This window comes from Doryrhamphus excisus, chromosome 1 (genome assembly GCF_030265055.1).
Source record: "Doryrhamphus excisus isolate RoL2022-K1 chromosome 1, RoL_Dexc_1.0, whole genome shotgun sequence".
NCBI lineage: Eukaryota > Metazoa > Chordata > Actinopteri > Syngnathiformes > Syngnathidae > Doryrhamphus > Doryrhamphus excisus.
In genome coordinates, this window is record NC_080466.1 from 27,321,494 (window position 1) to 27,341,841 (window position 20,348).

Genomic DNA, 20,348 nt, shown 5'->3' on the forward strand with positions numbered 1-20,348 from the left:
GAGGAAACCGAAACTGCTGGATCACTAATCAATACAGCAGTTGCGTTCTTTTTGCTTCATTCAACGTAAGCTAGCGTTGGATTTTTAGATATTGATCTAGGTCGTCGTCAAATTGGTCATGCTCAGGGCCATTTTGCCAATAATATTCTGCCATGGGGGAGACCCTTATTGACGTTTGTGATTCATTTCATTCTATTTGACGCGTGGCTTCCCTCGTTTATTATGCGTTGCAGACTTTTCTGGTGACACTAACCTGCAGATAATGGCAGGTTCGTGAAGGCTTGAGGTCTGGGTGCATCATGGTTTTCTCCAAGTTGAGCGATGACTTTCTGTAGGCCTCCTTAGCTTGGCTAACCGTCAGAGTAGACCAGGAGCTCCTCTTCATGAATTTGCCTTCGGGCGCCATGGCCATGCTGTCGCACGCTGAGCACTTAACATCGTTGTTACTCTTGGAGGTCTTGAGTGACAGGTCTCCAAAGTGGTGCCCATGTATGGAATCCGGGTAGCAGTGAGTGACGTGTTCTCCGTGGTGCCGTGACATGACGCTGGGAGTGCGGTAGGTGCTGTCGCTATCCAGGTTGTCGTCGGAGCTCCACCAACCGCCGGAGCGGTGCTTCCGTTCTTTGCTTTTGCTCCTCTTGCTACCGTGTTTGTTCGACTGATGGCCATGATGATAGTAACTCCCTGCTCCTCCACCTCCTCCGATGTCGCCTTTTGTGCCGTTCATCTTGGACGATCCCTCCAGGGAGTGGGATTTTGTGAAGAGCTTCTGGACAGAATGAACGAGGTGTCTAATGCGGCCTGGACTCTCGCTGCGTTGCTCAGCGGTGGTGGATGTGCGCTGGTATTGTAATGTGTGGAAGCCGTCCCGGTGGAGGGGCATTTGTTTCTCAAACTGGTCCAACAGGTTGGCAGGGAGGCGATTGCTCTTGGTGCCGGCATGGTGCGAGGAGGCGGCGGCCGCGGCTGCAGCAGCGGCGACCGCCGGCGACGTGGCGGAGGCTGTGATGGCGACGCAGTCGTCCCGTGTGGCCGAGTCGTAATATTGAGAGCTGTAGTGCATTCTGGGGAAGGTGCTGCTGGAGATGTGGTCAGACGAGGGCACGGGAGGCATCATAACCGGCGCCATCATCATGCAGTCGGAATGGATGGAACTGCGCGGTGAGTAGCGATGTTGGAAGTCCATTGGGCAGCTCTCTGTCGGGCTGAGCAGATAGGAGGAGTGGCGGGACTCTGAGCCATGGCGCCCGTGGAGGTCATGCACGTGGGGGTCATAGTCGAGGCCATGGGGTAAAGGGATTTGGTGTTGGGAGCGGCTGCCCGATAAGCCCTTCATGTTCCTGGCCGGAGGAAGGTGTCTGCCTTCATTGAACTTTCGAGACCGGGACCAAGGTGTAAACTTCTGGTCTGTTTTGGAGAAGACACAAGAAAACCAAATGTTAAATATGTATTTTATTCTACTTTCTTGTACGAGACAAGACCTTGAATTAGAATGTACATTCATTCATTTTCTACCGCTTGTCCTCACGAGGGTCGCGGGGGTGCTGTAGCCTATCCCAGCTGTCTTCGGGCAAGGACTGGTAGCCAGCCAATCACAGGACACATATAGACAAACAACCATTCACACTCACATTCATACCTATGGACAATTTGGAGTCGCCAATTAACCTAGCATGTTTTTGGAATGTGGGAGGAAACCGGAGTACCCGGAGAAAACCCACCCCTGCACGGGGAGAACATGCAAACTCCACACAGAGAGGGTGGAATTGAACTCGGGTCTCTTAGCTGTGAGGCCTATTAGAGCCCTCTAAACGTGAAATAACACCCCTATAGTCACCTTAATAGTCACCTAATATAGTAAACATTCATTCATTTTCTACCGCTTATCCTCACGAGGGTCGCGTGAGGTGCTGGAGCCTATCCCAGCCCTCTTCAGGCGAGAGGTGGGGTACACTTTAGACTGGTGGCCAGCCAATCACAGGGCACATATAGACAAACAACCATTCACACTCACATTCATACCTATGGACAATTTGGAGTCGCTAATTAACCTAGCATGTTTTTGGAATGTGGGAGGAAACCGGAGTACCCGGAGAAAACCCACGCATGCACGGGGAAAAGATGCAGTACATGTTATAATATGAAGTATTTTCCAGGCATCATTGTTTTATAATGAAGTCCTCCTTTGTGTTGTTAGGTCCTGTGCATGACACCGTGTATGACTTCTGGAGGATGGTGTGGCAGGAACAGTCGGCCTGTATTGTCATGGTAACCAATCTGGTGGAGGTTGGAAGGGTACGTTTCACTTTCGCTTTTTGCCTGGACTTCACAATGCGGCTCAGTATTTTCCAATGGAAATATCATGTTTGTTTTGTTTTTTTTTACTCTTTTTGTGTGTATCCAGGTCAAGTGCTACAAATACTGGCCGGATGACGCTGAGGTGTACGGCGACTTCAAGGTGACTTTTATCGAGGTGGAACCGCTTGCTGAATATGTGGTCCACACGTTCACGTTGGAGAGGGTAAGTAGAAGAACCGTATATTCCTGACTATAATTTGCTCAGGATTATAAGTCGCACCAGCTAAAAAATGCATGAAGAAACATATACAAGAAATAAGTTGCATTTTTAAGAACAGACATTCATTCATTCATTTTCTACCGCTTATCCTCACGAGGGGTGCTGGAGCCTATCCTGGACTGGTGGCCAGCCAATCACAGGGCACATATAGACAAACAACCATTCACACTCACATTCATACCTATGGACAATTTGGAGTCTCCAATTAACCTAGCATGTTTTTGGAATGGGAGAGGGTGAACTCCGGTCTCCTAGCTGTGAGGTCTGCACGCTAACCACTTGACCGCCGTGCAGCCCTGAATTACAATGTTCTGTATCAAAACCCACCATAATTAAAAAAAATCCAAACAACACGCTATTACAAATAATCAAGAGCAACTCCAGATGAAAACATGACTTTTCCGACCGCCACTGAGTGCTTCCGATGTGGGTAGTAAATGCAAATGAGCTATTTCCAACTTGCCACCGTGTTACCTGCACCCCGAGCTCATTAATTACTCCTCTCCTCTGCAGGAGGAAACCCCAGTGTAGAACAGTGCTCTCCGTCTTACATAATACTCGGGATCTCTGATCTCACACACCATTTGAAAAGAGCCAGAAATAAATTGCACAGTTGTCATGGCAACTACTGCTGAAAAACCACAGTTCTGTAACAGGATTTTCAAGGTTGTTTGGGGTGGAACCCAGCCACACAGGAAAGGATAAGGACACAGTACTGTGCAAAATGGGACAAAGCCACTTGCTTCTTTTGCCATGCAGAAGCTATTCTGCATATTGAATTGCAGATTGTTTGGCATTTTGTTCAGGTTAAATTTGGAGGCAAGCAAGAAAAAAAAAATCAAGTGCTCAATATCCATGAAATATCCATAATGTTTGTAATTCCAAATAAAAACATGCGTTACTGTTGCGGCCATAAGAGCCAACCTAAAAGTCAAAATTGAAATGAATCCCAGAACGTGAAGGACGGAATCCTGTCCGCCTATGTTCGAGTCAAGATGGAACGGTTACCCAGCAGAAAAATAAGTTCATGACACAGAGAAGCTGTCGGCTTCAAATCCAACATTTCAACAGCAAAAAGCTGTTTATCCCGAGGAGGTCCAGGGTATTACATATTTACAGCAGACTGCCTTGCGGTATTTGCTAATGCGTAGTGGTCAGTGTAGTGTATTAAGTGTGCGGGGGAGGTGACATCACGGCAGTGGATGCTGGAAAAACAAACTTGTGTCATCTGGCTGCGTCTAGATGGCCTGCAGGCAGTAAGAGAAGTAGGAGAGGGGAGGTTTGTGAGCTCTGTCTTGGACAATACCGCCCACTCTCTGTGCTATAAGCTGATACGGAGCAGCGTTAGCCTCCATCATCCAACCTAGATTGACCTGTCGAGTTTTTGTCAAGTGTCTCTTTGAGCGAACTTTCATCCGGCCACACAATTTAAGATTCCAAAAGGCTTTTGAAAAGTACTTAAGCCTAGTCACGTCAGAACCCCAAAAAACCTTCCTTTTCAGCTGGGCGTGGAGCCTTAGCTGGCTTGTTCTGCACTTATTGGTGGTGTGACAGGAGCTTTAGAACAAGTAAACCAACATGTGGATGCAGAAAATGGGAATAAGTACTACTATAATGCACTACAGACAATTATCCATCAGATAGCATAGAAAATGCGTGTGAATGGTTGTTTGTGTTATATTGACATTCCCCTTCGATCAACATTCATTCATTCATTTTCTACCGCTTATCCTCAAGAGTGTCGTGGGGGGTGCTGGAGCCTACTGTGGTCCACTGTAGGTATGAATAGTCTCACCGTAAAGACGGATAAAGACCGACCGCACGGGCTGCTTCATAGTCATCGACATCATGCTGGACATGGCCGAGCGAGAGGGCGTGGTCGACATCTACAACTGCGTCAAGGCACTTCGGTCCAGGAGGATCAACATGGTACAGACTGAGGTGACTGCATTACCCATCATCCATCTGCATCAACATGGCTAGGGTAGACACGGAAACAACTCACTGGACTTTGGACTTGGACTGGGTACCAGCTGAAGGGACGACATCCATCCATCCATCCACCCATCCACGATATCTGTATCTGTTTGTGTTGCCACATGCTAGCGATAAAACGGCACCGTATATTCCTGACTATGAATTGCTCGGGATAAAAGTCGCACCGGCTAAAAAATGCACAAAGAAAAAAAGCCTATCCCAGCTGTCTTCGGGCGAGAGGCGGGGTACACCCTGGACTGGTGGCCAGCCAATCATAGGGCACATATAGACAAACAACCATTCACACTCACATTTATACCTATGGACAATTTGGAGTCGCTAATTAACCTAGCATGTTTTTGGAATGTGGGAGGAAACCGGAGTACCCAAAGAGAACATGCAAACTCCTCACAGAGATGGCCGAGGTTGGGATTGAACTCGGGTCTTATAGCTGTGAGGCCTGCGCGCTAACCACTCGTCCGCTGTGCAGCCCCTTCGGTCAACATTTGCAATAAAAGTGACAGTGGTAATTATGAGATCAGATCCAGCCCCTTCCCTTTCTCTCTTCAATTGCTATTGTTCACTCGTGACTGTTAATAATTTACAATATATTTTATATCTGTTAGATTACTGACCCCTAGTGAATGAGATGTGTGTGAAAAAAAACCATGACCAAAAATCCGTGAATTTGCAGGGCTTTGATACTGACTGGCAAATGCATGGGGATCCACTGTGTACCTGCAAAAGGACCGTGCAATTCCCTCTTGTATTCCATTTTCACTTCCCGCGGATATCCGAATGCTTTCACCGCCACAGTGTATTTGGCATTTTCAATTACCTGCTGTCGCTTCCAGAACACGCATGTGAGATTTCTTGCCTCACAACTTACGCAACAGCTATTGTGTGGTGTAAAAGCCATGGGCTATTTCCCCTCTACCTTAAATGTGCTTTTGTCAGCACCTGATGCAGCTTGTAACCCACTTTCATCCCGAGAAAGATGTCACACACGGAGGGGGAGGGGGATGGGGAGGGGGGGGGGGCATGATTGCTAGTGTAGCAGAAAAAAAAAAAGGAGAGGGGAAAGCCTCGCCGCATGCTCTTCTTTTGCTCTGCAGGGAAACTAGTGTGCTGCTGACTGCTAAAGCTGTGTAACGAGGCTACAGTCGTCTCCTGGCCGTGCATTTCCCAAGATGGTTGCATAACTTGGCATAAATGAAGCCTTCCTCCTCCACACCAATACACGGCTAGAAAAATGCCGCAGGGAGGCACAACGCAACAGGCAGCCAAACTGTGGAGCATGAATCACGGCGGTGAAAAATATTTTCTGTATGGTCAGTTATTGATCGCCGTTGACAAAGCATATGTCCCTGATCATTTTTACTCGCTGAGAGACTCTTCCTAACCGATGCTTTGAGGTTACCAGGTACCTTTGCGTGTCGAGTAAGATTTATCATGGACGTAAACAAGTAAATTAGATCCTCGCTTAGGATATTGTGACAGTCACAGCTTACAACTGTAGCCACAACATACAGGTTTCTCAGCCAATACTATAATAACCACAACAAAACACAATATGTGTAGGTGGGAGGCATTGGATGTACAAACAGTGACAGCATTTCAACATTAAAATTGCAAATGTGTGCGTCAACAGTTATCCGTCCGGTGTATAACCCGTTTCTGTGAACTGGCATAGACTCCAGCTTCCCCCGTGACCAGATAGCAGAGACTAATGTACAGCAAAGTATCATCCTTGCCAAAATATTTGGGTGATAATAGTGTTGTCTTGGTATTATCACCATTAGGTTGGGTGGGTGGGTGGTGTTGTAGTCGTGTAGTGTCCGTAATGATCTGTATGTGTGGTTCATTTGCAGAAACAGATACCGGTGGTCCTCGGGTTACGAGCCAGTTCCGTTCCTACGAGGCATTGTAAGTCAGAATAAATAAATTAACATTACCACTAAACACAAGAATAAAATGATAACCGCTACTCTGGTTATGAATATCTCAACAGTGGTATGATGACTCCGCTTCATAGATCACTATTATTATTCATTCATTCATTTTCTGCCGCTTACCTACCCATCTTCGCGTGGGTGCTGGAGCCTATCCCAGCTGTCTTCGGGCGAGAGGCGGGGTACACCCTGGACTGGTGGCCAGCCAATCACAGGACACATATAGACAAACAACCATTCACACTCACATTCATACCTATGGACAATTTGGAGTGGCCAATTAACCTAGCATGTTTTTGGAATGTGGGAGGAAACCGGAGTACCCGGAGAAAACCCACACATGCACGGGGAGAACATGCAAACTCCACACAGAGATGGCCGAGGGTGGAATTGAACCCTGGTCTCCTAGCTGTGAGGTCTGCGCGCTAACCACTCAACCGCCGTGCCTCCAAGTAACCGCATGGTTATTCTAATTAATTATTCAATACCAGCCATTTTCCAAAAGACATCCCCCTCAGTACAGGCCATTTTAGATTTGACTTGTCGATCATGGCATACAGGGTATTGTGTTCTATGCCTAAATAGACATGGAACCCACCAAAAGAAAGATTGGACTCCTGTCTTACATCAGAATGAAAAAGTTTGGTTTTACCTTTTTTGGTTCTTTAGTAATCAGCTGTAGAATAGAAGTACGTTTCAGGGAAATATCAGTTCCCGACTACAAAAGGTAGTTTTTTACTTATCCTCATGAGGGTCGCGGGGGTGCTGGAGCCTATACCAGCTGTCTTCGGGCGAGAGGCGGGGTACACCCCGGACTGGTGGCCAGCCAATCACAGGGCACATATAGACAAACAACCATTCACACTCACATTCATACCTATGGAAAATTTGGAGTCGCCAATTAACCTCGCATGTTTTTGGAATGTGGGACGAAACCGGAGTACCCAGAGAGAACATGCAAACTCCACACAGAGATGGCCGAGAGTGGGATTGAACTCTGCTCGCTAACCACTCGACCGCCGTGCAGCCTGCACTATTATTATTATTAACCTTATTATCTAATTAAAGTTAGCATTATAACTACGCCTCTTTTTCAAGCTGGTCGTTTCTGTGCTGCAGCTTCCAACGCTCCAGGTCACTAGTGTGTGTGAGTGACATGAAGAAAAGCTACGGATTGCTTGGAATTAAGTCATTTGTCGCTACCCGTCGGTTTACATGTTTGAATTTCTAGACCCCGTCTTTTTCAGATGCAATTTTTAGGGAAAAATAATATGGTACCGTATGGCGTTTCAGTAGTGTTACCATAACATTCCATGGTGAATGAGTGGGTGTAATTAGAGCGTAGATGAGGCTGGATCGCACTTCATTTGTAGGTCGTGTTGACATCTTGACTATGTCCACACTACAATCATTGTGCATGGAATTATGTCTCGCTAAAATGAAGTTTGGACATTACGGAGCAGCCAGGGTGTGTACGCAGCCATTTTTCCATAGCATATCATCACTGAGCGAAAACTTACAAAGTAGTAGCTCGGATTCATACACACACAGGAATTGCAGTAAATGTTATATAAGTAGAACGACTGTCAGATCATATTCAAATAGATGATGGTTTTGCAGCAGAGGCTGAATTCACCATTTCATTTCCGCCCACTTCATCCCGCCGCTATTCTGTGCAGAAGGCAGACGCTGACTGATGCCACAGTGATGCCTCACACTTTTGGACGCAGCCTGTCTCTTATCTACGCCCTTCAATGGCCAAATATGGATCTTACAATCCATCAGTACTCGCCGAGCAGCAGTCCGTAAAGCCTTCTGCGGCACTGTCTCAGTGAACAAACACTTCACAGAAAGAACGGCCTGAGACATATGGCCAGAAATGGTCAAATCTAGTCCACATCTTAATCAGGTAATACGGTCAGTAATGTAAGGTAATACAATGTTTTACACCACATAGTATAAAGTTGCGTTCAAGCTCAAGGAGAAAATGTAAATACTCATACTCACCAAAGATGATGTGAGTTCAGATCATGAGACATCAGGTACAGTTTAGCATTTGTACGTAGGAGGGTTAAGCAGCTGCCTTTAGACATGCCTGCTGCAGTTGGCCCATTGGTAAAGTGGTGTAGCGTTTAGATCAGGGGTGGGCAAACTACGGCCCGGGGGCCACATGCGGCCCACCAAGCGTTTGAATCCGGCCCGCCAGTTGCTTTCTAAGTAACTTCAACTTTTAACATACAAACTGGCAACATGACTAGCAAGTCGGATGTCTGATTTAGTAAAAAATAAACAACAAAACTGTCAAATTAAATGACATAGTTTGATGTGGTGTGATGTTTAAAGTGCTCCTAAAAAAGGGACATGAGAACATACAACTGATATAGGATAACACTTTTACAGATAAAATTAGACAAATAATTCAAGGAAAATGATAAGCATAAAATAGTGTGTGTGTGTTAAATATATGTTCTGGCCCCCCAGACAATTTTGTTAACTCAATGCGGCCCTCGAGTCCAAATATTTGCCCACCCCTGGTTTAGATAGACCTAAAACCCATGGTTTGGTTCTGGACTGTGGGAGAAAAACTGTAGTGCCCGGAGTGAACCTCACATCTGAGCCGGGATTCAACCCCGCAAAGTACTAACTCCATGTTCAATCATTCATTTTCTACCACTTATCCTCACGAGGGTCTCGGGGGGTGCTGGAGCCTATCCCAGATGTCTTCAGGCGAGAGACGGGGTACACCGCCAGCCAATCACAGGGCACATATAGACAAACAACCATTCACACTCACATGCACGGGGAGAACATGCAAACTCCACACAGAGATGGCCGAGGGTGGGATTGAACTCGGGTCTCCTAGCTGTGAGGTCTGCGCGCTAACCACACGACCACCATGCCCAATGAAGAACAATAAAAAATATATGACAATAATAATATAATTTTTACTATATTAAACTCTTCTGCACTCTGTGTGTATGCTAGCGGCCCCGCCTCCACCCACCGAGACAAAGAGGCTCTATAACTGAGAAAAGGGCTCACTCCCAGCTGACTTCGGGTGAGACACCCTGGACTGGTGGCCAGCCAATCACAGGGCACAGATAGACAAACAACCATTCACACTCACATTCATACCTATGGACAATTTGGAGTCGTTAATTAACCTAGCATGTTTTTGGAATGAGGGAGGAAACCGGAGTACCCGGAGAAAACCCACGCATGCATGGGGAGAACATGCACACAGAGATGACCGAGAGTGGGATTGAACTTGGGTGTCCTAGCTGTGAGGTCTGCATGCTAACCACTTGACCGCCGTGCAGCCCCTTACCCCGTGTTCTATTATAATCTTTAGCGCTATCAGTCACATCCGTGGGGGCAACATGCCTGAAGGGGTTTAGCTGTGATCTTTCTTGTAATTGCTTCAATTCACTGGCTGATGAATGACACTGAATTGCTCAAAGGTAATTATCACATTCTGAGAAATCAATTTGTGATGTCAGTATGACGGGAGTGCATTATACAGTACATACACTATGGAATATAAATCATTGCCTCTGAGGCTTCACCTGTCCTCTTCCTGCACTAGTGTCTTTATCATCAAGCTAATAGCTCCACTGCCTTTAATTAGGTATTTTACATGGAATATATAACCATATTTTCTGGGCTATAAGTTGCACAATGCCAAAAATGCATAATTAAGTAGAAAAAACATACATAAGTCGCACTGGAGTATAAGTTGCATTTTTTGCAGGTAATTTATTTTCCAAACTACTTGACCAAAACAGACATTACGTCCTCTTGGAAGGCAAGTTCTACCAATAAAAGAATAGAGAACAGGCTGAATAGGTGTAAGATATGCTAACACAATGGTTATTCAGCTACACAAAAAATAAACATGAACAGAAAAGGTGTCCGGTGTTTATGTAACTTAAACACTTTTTTCATTTATAAGTCGCTCTGGAGTGTAAGTCACAGGAACAGCCAACCTATGAAAAAAAGTGCGACTTATAGTCCGGAAAAAACGATACTTGTCCTTGTCGAATGCTTAAGTTTTAATTCTGAAAGCTATTACTTGTAGTATAAGTAGGATACTGTACACAAGAGGAGAAGTGATGTGAGTTAGCATCTCTGCTGAATCATCTCATGTTCACCATGCGTTTCATTCCCCATGTTAATATAATTGGAGACTCTAAATTGGGTAAAGAGTAAGTGCTACAGTCCAGTCTGGGTGTGACATAATGATGCATAATTTGCATAATTGGACATGATGCATTTGTATGTGATTGTAAGGGACACGGTTGCAAAAAGGAATAATGAGTGAGTGAAGATTAGAACTACAAATTAACTTTCTTCTGTTGCTTCTTTTTGTTGTTATTTTTAATGTCACAAATGGAGCCATCTGTGAGTGCTTTGAGATGGGGACGGGGGGCCTACATGTTTATATATTTGTTTCATTGATAACGTTTTCTGTCAGCGCATTCAGAGTTTACACTTTGTTTGGTGGTCCTTGAACATAGCAAAGTTATGTGCTATGAGATGCAAAACTGAAACCAATACAGTACATACTCAGGTCCTGTCTGTTTTAGTCCCCAAAAATCTATTCACTTGATTTTTCGCTTTTTTTTTTGGTCTGATTACTCACTAAATTTAGCGACAATGTCAGTGTGGGCGACACCGATCCGTCGTGCTACGTCTTCTTATTTTCCAGTATGTATGCGGTGTGGTGGCAGGACAGACAGTCCGGGAGAGTGTAGTAGTTAACAAAATTCTCCACGATGGAGTCCATCCACCCTGACCATGATAAGGTTTTTTGTCAGCACATTAGGAGTTTACACTTTGTTTGGTGGTCCTTGAACATAGCAAAGTTATGTGCTATGAGATGCAAAACTGAAACCTATACAGTACATACTCAGGTCCTGTCTGTTTTAGTCCCCAACAATCTCTTCACTTGATTTGTCGTTATTTTTTTTTTGGTCAGATTACTCGCTAAATCTATCGACAATGTCATGAAGTGGGCGACACTGATCCGTCGTGCTACGTCTTCTTATTTTCTGGTATGTATGCGGTGTGATGGCAGGGCAGACAGTCCAGGAGAGTGTAGTAGTTAACAAAATTCTCCATGATGGAGTCCATCCACCCTGACCATGATAAGGTTTTTTGTCAGCGCATTAGGAGTTTACACTTTGTTTGGTGGTCCTTGAACATGGCAACATTATGTGCTATGAGAAGCAAAACTGAAACCTATACAGTACATACACAGGTCCTGTCTGTTTTAGTCCCCAAAAATCTCTTCACTTGATTTGTCGCTTTTTCTTTTTTTGGTCAGATTACTCGCTATATGTAGTGACAGTGTCATGAAGTGGGCGACACCGATCCGTCGTGCTACGTCTTCTTATTTTCCAGTATGTATGCGGTGTGGTGGCAGGACAGACAGTCCAGGAGAGTGTAGTAGTTAACAAAATTCTCCATGATGGAGTCCATCCACCCTGACCATGATAAGGTTTTCTGTCAGCGCATTAGGAGTTTGCACTTTGTTCGGTGGTCCTTGAACATAGCAAAGTTATGTGCTATGAGATGCAAAACTGAAACCTATACAGTACATACTCAGGTACTGTCTGTTTTAGTCCCCAAAAATCTCTTCACTTGATTTGTCGTTGTTTTTTTTTGGTCAGATTACTCGCTAAATCTAGTGACAATGTCATGAAGTGGGCGACACCAATCCGTCGTGCTACGTCTTCTTATTTTCCGGTATGTATGTGGTGTGGTGGCAGGACAGACAGTCCGGGAGAGTGTAGTAGTTCACAAAATTCTCCATGATGGAGTCCATCTACCCTGACCACGATAAGGTTTTTTGTCAACACATTAGGTGTTTGCACTTTGTTCGGTGGTCCTTGAACATAGCAAAGTTATGTGCTATGAGATACAAAAGCGAAACCTATACAGTACATACTCAGGTCTTGTCTGTTTTAGTCCCCAAAAATCTCTTCACTTTGATTTGTCGCTTTTTTTTTTGGTCAGATTACTCGCTAAATCTAGCGACAATGTCATGAAGTGGGCGACACTGATCCGTTGTGCTACGTCTTCTTATTCTCTGGTATGTATGCGGTGTGGTGGCAGGACAGACAGTCTGGGAGAGTGTAGTAGTTAACAAAATTCTCCATGATGGAGTCCATCCACCCTGACCATGACCCTGAAGCCATAATGGAAATGGATGGATGGAATGGACAAAGGTTAGACGTGTAGTGTCTGTCATAAACCCCAGTAAAATATGTCCAGCGCCACCGCTTCTAATAAAATAAATCCCAGACACATCCAACTGAAACAGCAAATTGCAATCGTCATAAACACATATTGCAGTGCCGTTGTAACATACTGCATTAGTTGTAATAGTTGTGCCAAGCGCATTGGCACGTGTATACCATCATTGAGAAGCAGCAATGAAAGTGCAAAATACAGCTGGAAAGGCGTCCGCATTGACACAACACACACGATCCACCGTGACTCACGCTGTCTTTTACAGATGCATTGATGAAAAAAAGCTGAAATGGCTGGTGGCAAACCCATTCAGTATTGATGCTGCCCAAAAGCAAAACTGTTCCAAGCGTTTTTGCTACACCGCTTGGCAATATTTTTACACACAGCTCAGCCTGCCAGTCTTGCGGCCTTGCTCCCATTAACCTCTATCATGCTCAGTAGGAAATGTTATTTTGCCCTGACGAGAGATGTGAACGTCCTAGCTTTGCCGCACTCAAATGCTAATCATCATTAGCCGAGCTGCATTTCTACTCATGATCACTTTATTTGCTAAATATATAAACATAAATAGAGTCCTACCATACCCCTGTACATTCAGGGTACAGGGGCAGTAATCGCCATTGTTTTGCAGCCCGAGATGGAAGATACCAAGATTTTCAGACTCAAGGGGTGTTTCCATGTGTGGAAATTCAGAAGTAGACAGTTCTCAATCGGCCTGTGTTGTCATGACAAAAAGTATTTTTTTAGGATGTCGAAAAAGGCATTAGAATCTTATGAATACATAGTCCGTTACCATGCTAATATATACCTGCAAACCCTCTCCCTTTCTTTGGGAAAGTCCCATATTTGTCCTTCCTTCATGTCACTCATTAATACGTACGAGCATTTTATGAGCATTTTACACGTTAAGCCTTGAAATGACAAAAAGGCAACATAACACGATAGCTAACCCAGGAAACTTCGGAAAAAAAAAACGTCCTTGTATCAAAAGTCAGTACACATCAGAATGCATATGTTCATATCGTGTCCAAAGTGAGCCCTTTTCTCAGTTATACAGCCTATTTGTCTCGGTGGGTGGAGGCGGGGGCTGCTAGCATACACACAGAATGCAGAAGAGTTTAACATAGTAAAAATTATATTAGTAAATCGCAACATATTGTATTATATTGTTCTTCATTGCAAAGTAGAGTTAAAATTTCGCCTTCACTCGTTCCAATAGACCCATCTCATGAACTGAGTGTCTCGTAACACCCCTACTCGTTAGGTCTCAGGTGTGTGGGGGGGATCAGGTGTGTTAAATTTGGTGTTCAGTCTCTCTTACTGGTCACAAAAATGTCAACATGGGGATGAAGACCTGCCCTGAAAGAATAAATTGTTCTACATAAATACTGGACATTTTCATGAGAGGTTAAAATTATTATTATTATTATTATTATTGGGGCTGCACGGCGGTCGAGTGGTTAGCGCGCAGACCTCACAGCTAGGAGACCTGAGCTCAATTCCACTCTTGGCCATCTCTGTGTGGAGTTTGCGTGTTCTCCCTGTGGGTTTTTCCGGGTACTCCGGTTTCCTCCCACATTCCAAAAACATGCTAGGTTAATTGGCGACTTCAAATTGTCCATAGGTATGAATGTGAGTGTGAATGGTTGTTTGTCTATATGTGCCCTGTGATTGGCTGGCCACCAGTCCAGGGTGTCTCACCCGAAGTCAGCTGGGGTGAGCCCTTTTCTCAGTTATAGAGCCTCTTTGTCTCGGTGGGTGGAGACGGGGCCGCTAGCATACACACAGGGTGCAGAAGAGTTTAATATAGTAAAAATTATATTATTATTGTCATATATTTTTTATTGTTCTTCATTGGGCATGGTGGTCGTGTGGTTAGCGCGCAGGCCTCACAGCTAGGAGACCCGAGTTCAATTCCACCCTCGGCCATCTCTGTGTGGAGTTTGCATGTTCTCCCCGTGCATGCGTGGGTTTTCTCCGGGTACTCCGGTTTCCTCCCACATTCCAAAAACATGCTAGGTTAATTGGCGACTTCAAATTGTCCATAGGTATGAATGTGAGTGTGAATGGTTGTTTGTCTATATGTGCCCTGTGATTGGCTGGCCACCAGTCCTCGCCCGAAGACAGCTGGGCTCCAGCACCCCCGCGACCCTTGTGAGGATAAGTGGTCGAAATTTTTATTTTTATTTTTATTTTTATTTTTATTTTTATTTTTATTTTTATTTTTATTTTTATTTTTATTTTTATTTTTATTTTTATTTTTATTTTTATTTTTATTTTTATTTTTATTTTTATTTTTATTTTTATTTTTTCATTCATTCATTCATTCATTCATTTTCTACCGCTTTTCCTCATGAGGGTCGCGGGGGTGCTGGAGCCTATCCCAGCTGTCTTTGGGCGAGAGGCGGGGTACACCCTGGACTGGTTGCCAGCCAATCACAGGGAGAAAACCCACGCATGCACGGGGAGAACATGCAAACTCCACACAGAGATGCCCGAGGGTGGAATTGAACCCTGGTCTCCTAGCTGTCAGGTCTGCACGCTAACCACTCGACCGCCATGCCGCCCATTTTTATTTTTATTTTTATTTTTATTTTTATTTTTATTTTTATTTTTATTTTTATTTTTATTTTTATTTTTATTTTTATTTTTATTTTTATTTTTATTTTTATTTTTATTTTTATTTTTATTTTTATTTTTATTTTTATTTTTATTTTTAATACTGTCATCCCCTCTCTACAAACCATTACGTTGTAAAGGCCACATTCATGATTGTCTTTAGTGCGTTGGTATTCCATGTTGCGGTTGCCTTATGTATGTTACCCATACGCTACATCCACTACTCTTCTGCTTCTTACGTTATAAAGTGAAAAGGAAATGAATTACAGAAGTAGTCCACTCTCACATGCATGATTCATAAGTAAACATTAGCTATAAAGTGCAGAAGCCTCCTTTTTTCCATAGGAGGGCAGGTAACTGGGTTTGTTTTACGCCTGAGTGTGCCACACATCGATTTCACCGCAGGGGAAAGTGATTTATCAGAATCCTTTCAGGAACGTGGACACCATGTGCATAAATAATAAGGCAGTGCAGCTTTCATTTATTTGGGTCGCTTAAATGCTTTAAAAATAAGGACTTCTGTTGCAATCTTGCATAACACAAAGGTGATGTCTATCCATCTGTCAAGCTAATTTAATTTTCAAAAAGGATTACAGGTAAGGCGGTCTGCGGTCATATGACTTAAAATAACAGTCAAACAATAGACACTGGCTTTCCTATGGATATTAAATATACTGAAATGATCCAGCACTTCATTTCTAATATCTAGGCAACGACTATACATTACGTCGCGTGTTAGGACTGAACTCAATATGCTTTTATTGTAAATGTGATGCCACTGCACTGTAAAATCCAGCAACACTCTCAACTCACATAAATATTTACACCAAAGTTACGTTTAAAGTTACATTTACTTAGTTTTTCATGTTTTTGAATGAGTTAACAACCCAAAGAAAGGACTCGGAAATAAGCTTGTTGCTATCACTCATGTGGCCATGCCATTACATCAGACATCCCCAAGACTTTCTTCACCATTACGGCCATAGATTACCCACTTTAGTGGCCTGTAACATTAATTATCACATACTACAGTATTAATTGGCCCTGTACCCTAGAAACCGCCCATGAATGATACGGGAAAAGGCCGAAATGATACTGTGTCAAAACCCAGGGCAGTGATACTGATAAAATATAGAGTTTAACCATGTCCAGTATCAGCCCCCGTAGCTGTCCACTCGGAGCGCGCTGCTCTGGTATCGTGCCCGTGAAACAACCAATCAGAGAACAGCGCACATGCATGTTTTGCTGCCGTCTGTGCTCTGTCAACATGTCAGCGGTTGACACTCCCGGCGAAAGACAAATAGGGAAAATAGCAAACAGAATATTAGAAATGGAACGTTTTATCGCCATTAATGAGGAGGACACTCTTGAAATTATGGAAAAAACTAAAAATGCAAATACAAGTGGGAAAACCAAGTAGTACGTGATAATAAGCTCATGATTAAATAGTATGTGATAATAAGTATCAGACCCTGATACTGACACTTGGGGGCATGATACCTGGCCTGATACCAGACAAACCATGTGATAACCTATAAATATAACGTTAAAGCACCAGTCAGGACATGACAGTGAATGAATAATACACTACTGTAGGGGGCACGCCTGGGAGGGAAGTCTGGGCTTCCCTGACCTCGGATGGATGGATGGATGCATGGATGGATGTAGGGGGCATCGTGTAAATTTCTCAAGAGCTACCGTATACCGTATATCCACCCTTTCTAAACCCAAAGACGAATAACCCCTATTCCTTAATCACATGTTGGTGCAACAAGTCATTGGTTGTTTATGCCCTCTTAACCACAAGTGGGATCTTCAACACATTTCACTGTAATTGCGTTTATGAATGAAGCCGCGGAGAGCAGCGACACATCTATCAGTTCTTTTGGCACTTTCTCCCCTCCAGGACAATTCCAGAACGTCATAAATGTGTCCTCCTCGCCGAGCTCCCTGTTAGGAGACGGGCTGCAAATGAAAGTAAAAGCAGGATGTGGCAATAATTACACTTATAGCCGCATCAGCTGCTGTTATGAATCCATTATCATGTGATGAGAACGGGGTGGTTACGAAGTAATGAACCTATCAATACGGTGGTCGTATGTTATTACGGTAGGGGACGGGGGGGACAATGGGTGCACCGGCAGTCATTAAGATTATAACATTAAACACAGACAATGAAGTCCTGTATACAGTAGATGCCATTCAGTCGATGAATGGCTGAATGACTCTAGTTTGATTGCTATATTCAAATTGACACTCTATTGTGTGTTCAACTGTAGTACAAACATGCAATATTGGTACAGTTACACTTAATATTCCTTTATGGACTAGGTTACAATGTCAGTGGAGCAATGTGCCTATGACTCCCAAAGCAGGCCGTTCATCGCTGGGGAGGAATAAAACTTCCTCTCTATCCTTTCACAAAAGGTTTGCATATTGTTTGGACCAGATGAAGCTCCAAAAAAAGATTGGCACGCTCCGCTCTGTGGAACACAAGCGAGTATTTCGGTTTAAACACCCACAGTCGGAGCTCAAAGAACTTAGCCTTTACTGTGCTTTTTTTTTTTTTTTTTTTAAAGACACAGGCGTTTGGGCACCCTTCACAAATAAAAAAGATAGTTGTTGCCAGGCAACACCGGATATGTCAGGAGAGAGACTGAAAGGTTGAACAACATTGTACTTTTTTTTTTGTTTTAAGAAGAGAATGAAACTAGACAGCAAATATAAGTCCTAACGGTTTTACTTCTTGTCAACACTCGGCAAAGTCCAAATATGTCATGTTGATAAATGACCCGACCGAGTCGTGTCGTTATCGAACCTAACCGCACATGGCTGGTGTGTTCAGTGAGACATCTGAAACAGAACTCGGACATAATTATCCATCAGTAGCCATGTTTACATGAGGAGTCTTTCCTCTTTCCGTATGACTTTTCCCAAAACAATGGTATCTATTGAAAGGAATATTCCAATCTCTTGTCTACATGTATCGCGATAATCAAACAGAATAGTCAATGGGAAACGTAAACATCAACATCACGTGTGAAACAAGTGCGATGGTGTCTGTTGTTGGTGAATTCTACTTCCTGCAAAGAAGGGGGTTACACAAGGATTGACTGCAATCACAGTACCTGAGAACGTGATGTTGCACGATGCTCTAGATCAGGGGTCTCAAACACGCGGCGAGCCAAATGTGGCCCGCAGGACACTAGTTTGAACCCCCCCCGTGATATGAAAGTTTAATGTTAGTGCGGCCCCCGCAAGTTTGATATGGATGCTGTATGGTATCATGTACCCAGAAAAAATTATTACGTTTGATTAATGTTCATGTTAAAGGTTAAATAACTGTTAATAGTTATCCTCCCTATCCGTGTGGAAGTGGTAAGTTTTTGGCTTTTTAAGTTTAAAGGAAATAACTTGGAGGCTACCGTTTAGGTCGCTAGCTTTCTAGTTTGAGAGTTAGCATGTGTCTCAAGACCCTGCAGTTGCGCAATATGTTGTAAATAAAAAAAAAGTATAAATGTGACTATAGTCGTGTTTTGTCATGTCTACAGGGCTCTAATAATGCTTTGTTCATTTTAATCTGAAAAAAATAATTTGTCTACCCACCAACTATATGTGGTTTTTTAAGTTTTTATTATTTGCTGTTTTATTATTATTATTATATTTATTTATTACTGATTGATTGATTTTCTTTATTCTTGATTTGTTTATTTTTCATCTTATTTTGTGCAGAATAATAAAAATTAAGATATTTGAGAACAATGGAATGTTTTATCAGAGCTTTTATTGTAGAAAATCAGAACCAAAGCACTGGAAAAGGTTTGTATATTTTTCTGTTTTTAATAAATGCGTTTTTTCTTTTTGGAAAACCTGATGTGGCCCAGCCTCGCCCAGACCCTAGCTCCAGTGGCCCCCAAGTAAATTGAGTTTGAGACCCCTGCTCTAGATGCTTAGACGGCACACCACTATTAGTGCAAGCATTGAGCATCGGTGTAGCGATTTGTCTGCGTCTAACAATGCCAAAAGAAGTCTCAAATGTCTGTGCTTCCTCAGTGTCAAATGTCCCTTCAGGCATGCTAGTATGTGGGTTGTGAGCTTGAGATGAATCAAAACACAAGCAGACCACAAACGCTGTTGTGGTGCTGTTCACTCATGTTTGCATGAATACATGAGTACATGCCCGTGCCAGTAAGTCGCTGTCATCTTTTGGGGTGACATTCAGCTCTCCCATGACACCATTTTGCATATTTTGGCAGGCAAGCTGTAACAATCCATGCCTTTTGTCTCACTGCTAATTCCCTGGTCTTTGCCGGCTTTTAAACAGATCGACCATGACTAACTGGCCACCACTGCAGCGCCGATATAAGCCCGAGCAACTGACAAAGCACTTTTATTATTCATATATTTAGCTCAGTGATTTATTAGCTTTTCAGTCGGTGATTTTCTACAATATAATCCTTCATGTTCTGAACTCCCCTCCAGGGGCCTTCTAAGGAAAGAAACTATGAGGTAGGCTACATGCAGCCGTATTCTTGCATCCTGTCTAATGCATCAAATCATAAAAACATCACAGGTCAGGCAAAATTATTCATGATTTCTTATATAACTTCAACATTGACATAAAAAATGTATCTATGTAGGTGACACGGCATTCACACCCATGTTAATAAATGAACTAATCAAAGTCTACAGTTAACTTTGACTTTACAGATGCCATGTTTGGATACTTGAGGCCTGGTGTGGCCGCACGGTGTTTGAGTGGTTAGCATGTTGGCCACGCAGTCAGGATATCGATAAGACCTGGGTTTGAATCTCCACTCGGGCATGTTCTCTCCGTGTGAACAATTTCTCCGGGTACTCCGGTTTCCTCCCACATTCCAAAAACATGCTAGGTTAATTAGCGACTCCAAATTGTTCATAGGTATTAATGTGAGTGTGAATGGTTGTTTGTCTATATGTGCCCTGTG

General features: G+C 43.5%; 2 protein-coding genes across 9 annotated transcripts in view; one reads left to right on the plus strand and one right to left on the minus strand.

The window, feature by feature from the left end:
• LOC131100440 (receptor-type tyrosine-protein phosphatase kappa) overlaps window positions 1–4,885 on the plus strand; it is a 71,256-nt gene extending 66,371 nt beyond the window's left edge. For all 3 annotated transcript variants that reach the window (XM_058046137.1, XM_058046145.1, XM_058046154.1), the window contains 3 exons: window positions 2,198–2,295; window positions 2,405–2,521; window positions 4,316–4,885. In XM_058046137.1, coding sequence (XP_057902120.1) covers window positions 2,198–2,295; window positions 2,405–2,521; window positions 4,316–4,357 — 257 coding nt within the window. In that variant the 3' untranslated portion in view covers window positions 4,358–4,885. The remainder of the gene's footprint in view (window positions 1–2,197; window positions 2,296–2,404; window positions 2,522–4,315) is intronic.
• The window catches only part of LOC131099206 (disks large-associated protein 2), a 118,574-nt gene that overhangs the window by 78,311 nt on the left and 19,915 nt on the right, over window positions 1–20,348 (minus strand). For all 6 annotated transcript variants that reach the window (XM_058046037.1, XM_058046028.1, XM_058046063.1 and 3 more), the window contains one exon: window positions 254–1,407. In XM_058046037.1, coding sequence (XP_057902020.1) covers window positions 254–1,407 — 1,154 coding nt within the window. The remainder of the gene's footprint in view (window positions 1–253; window positions 1,408–20,348) is intronic.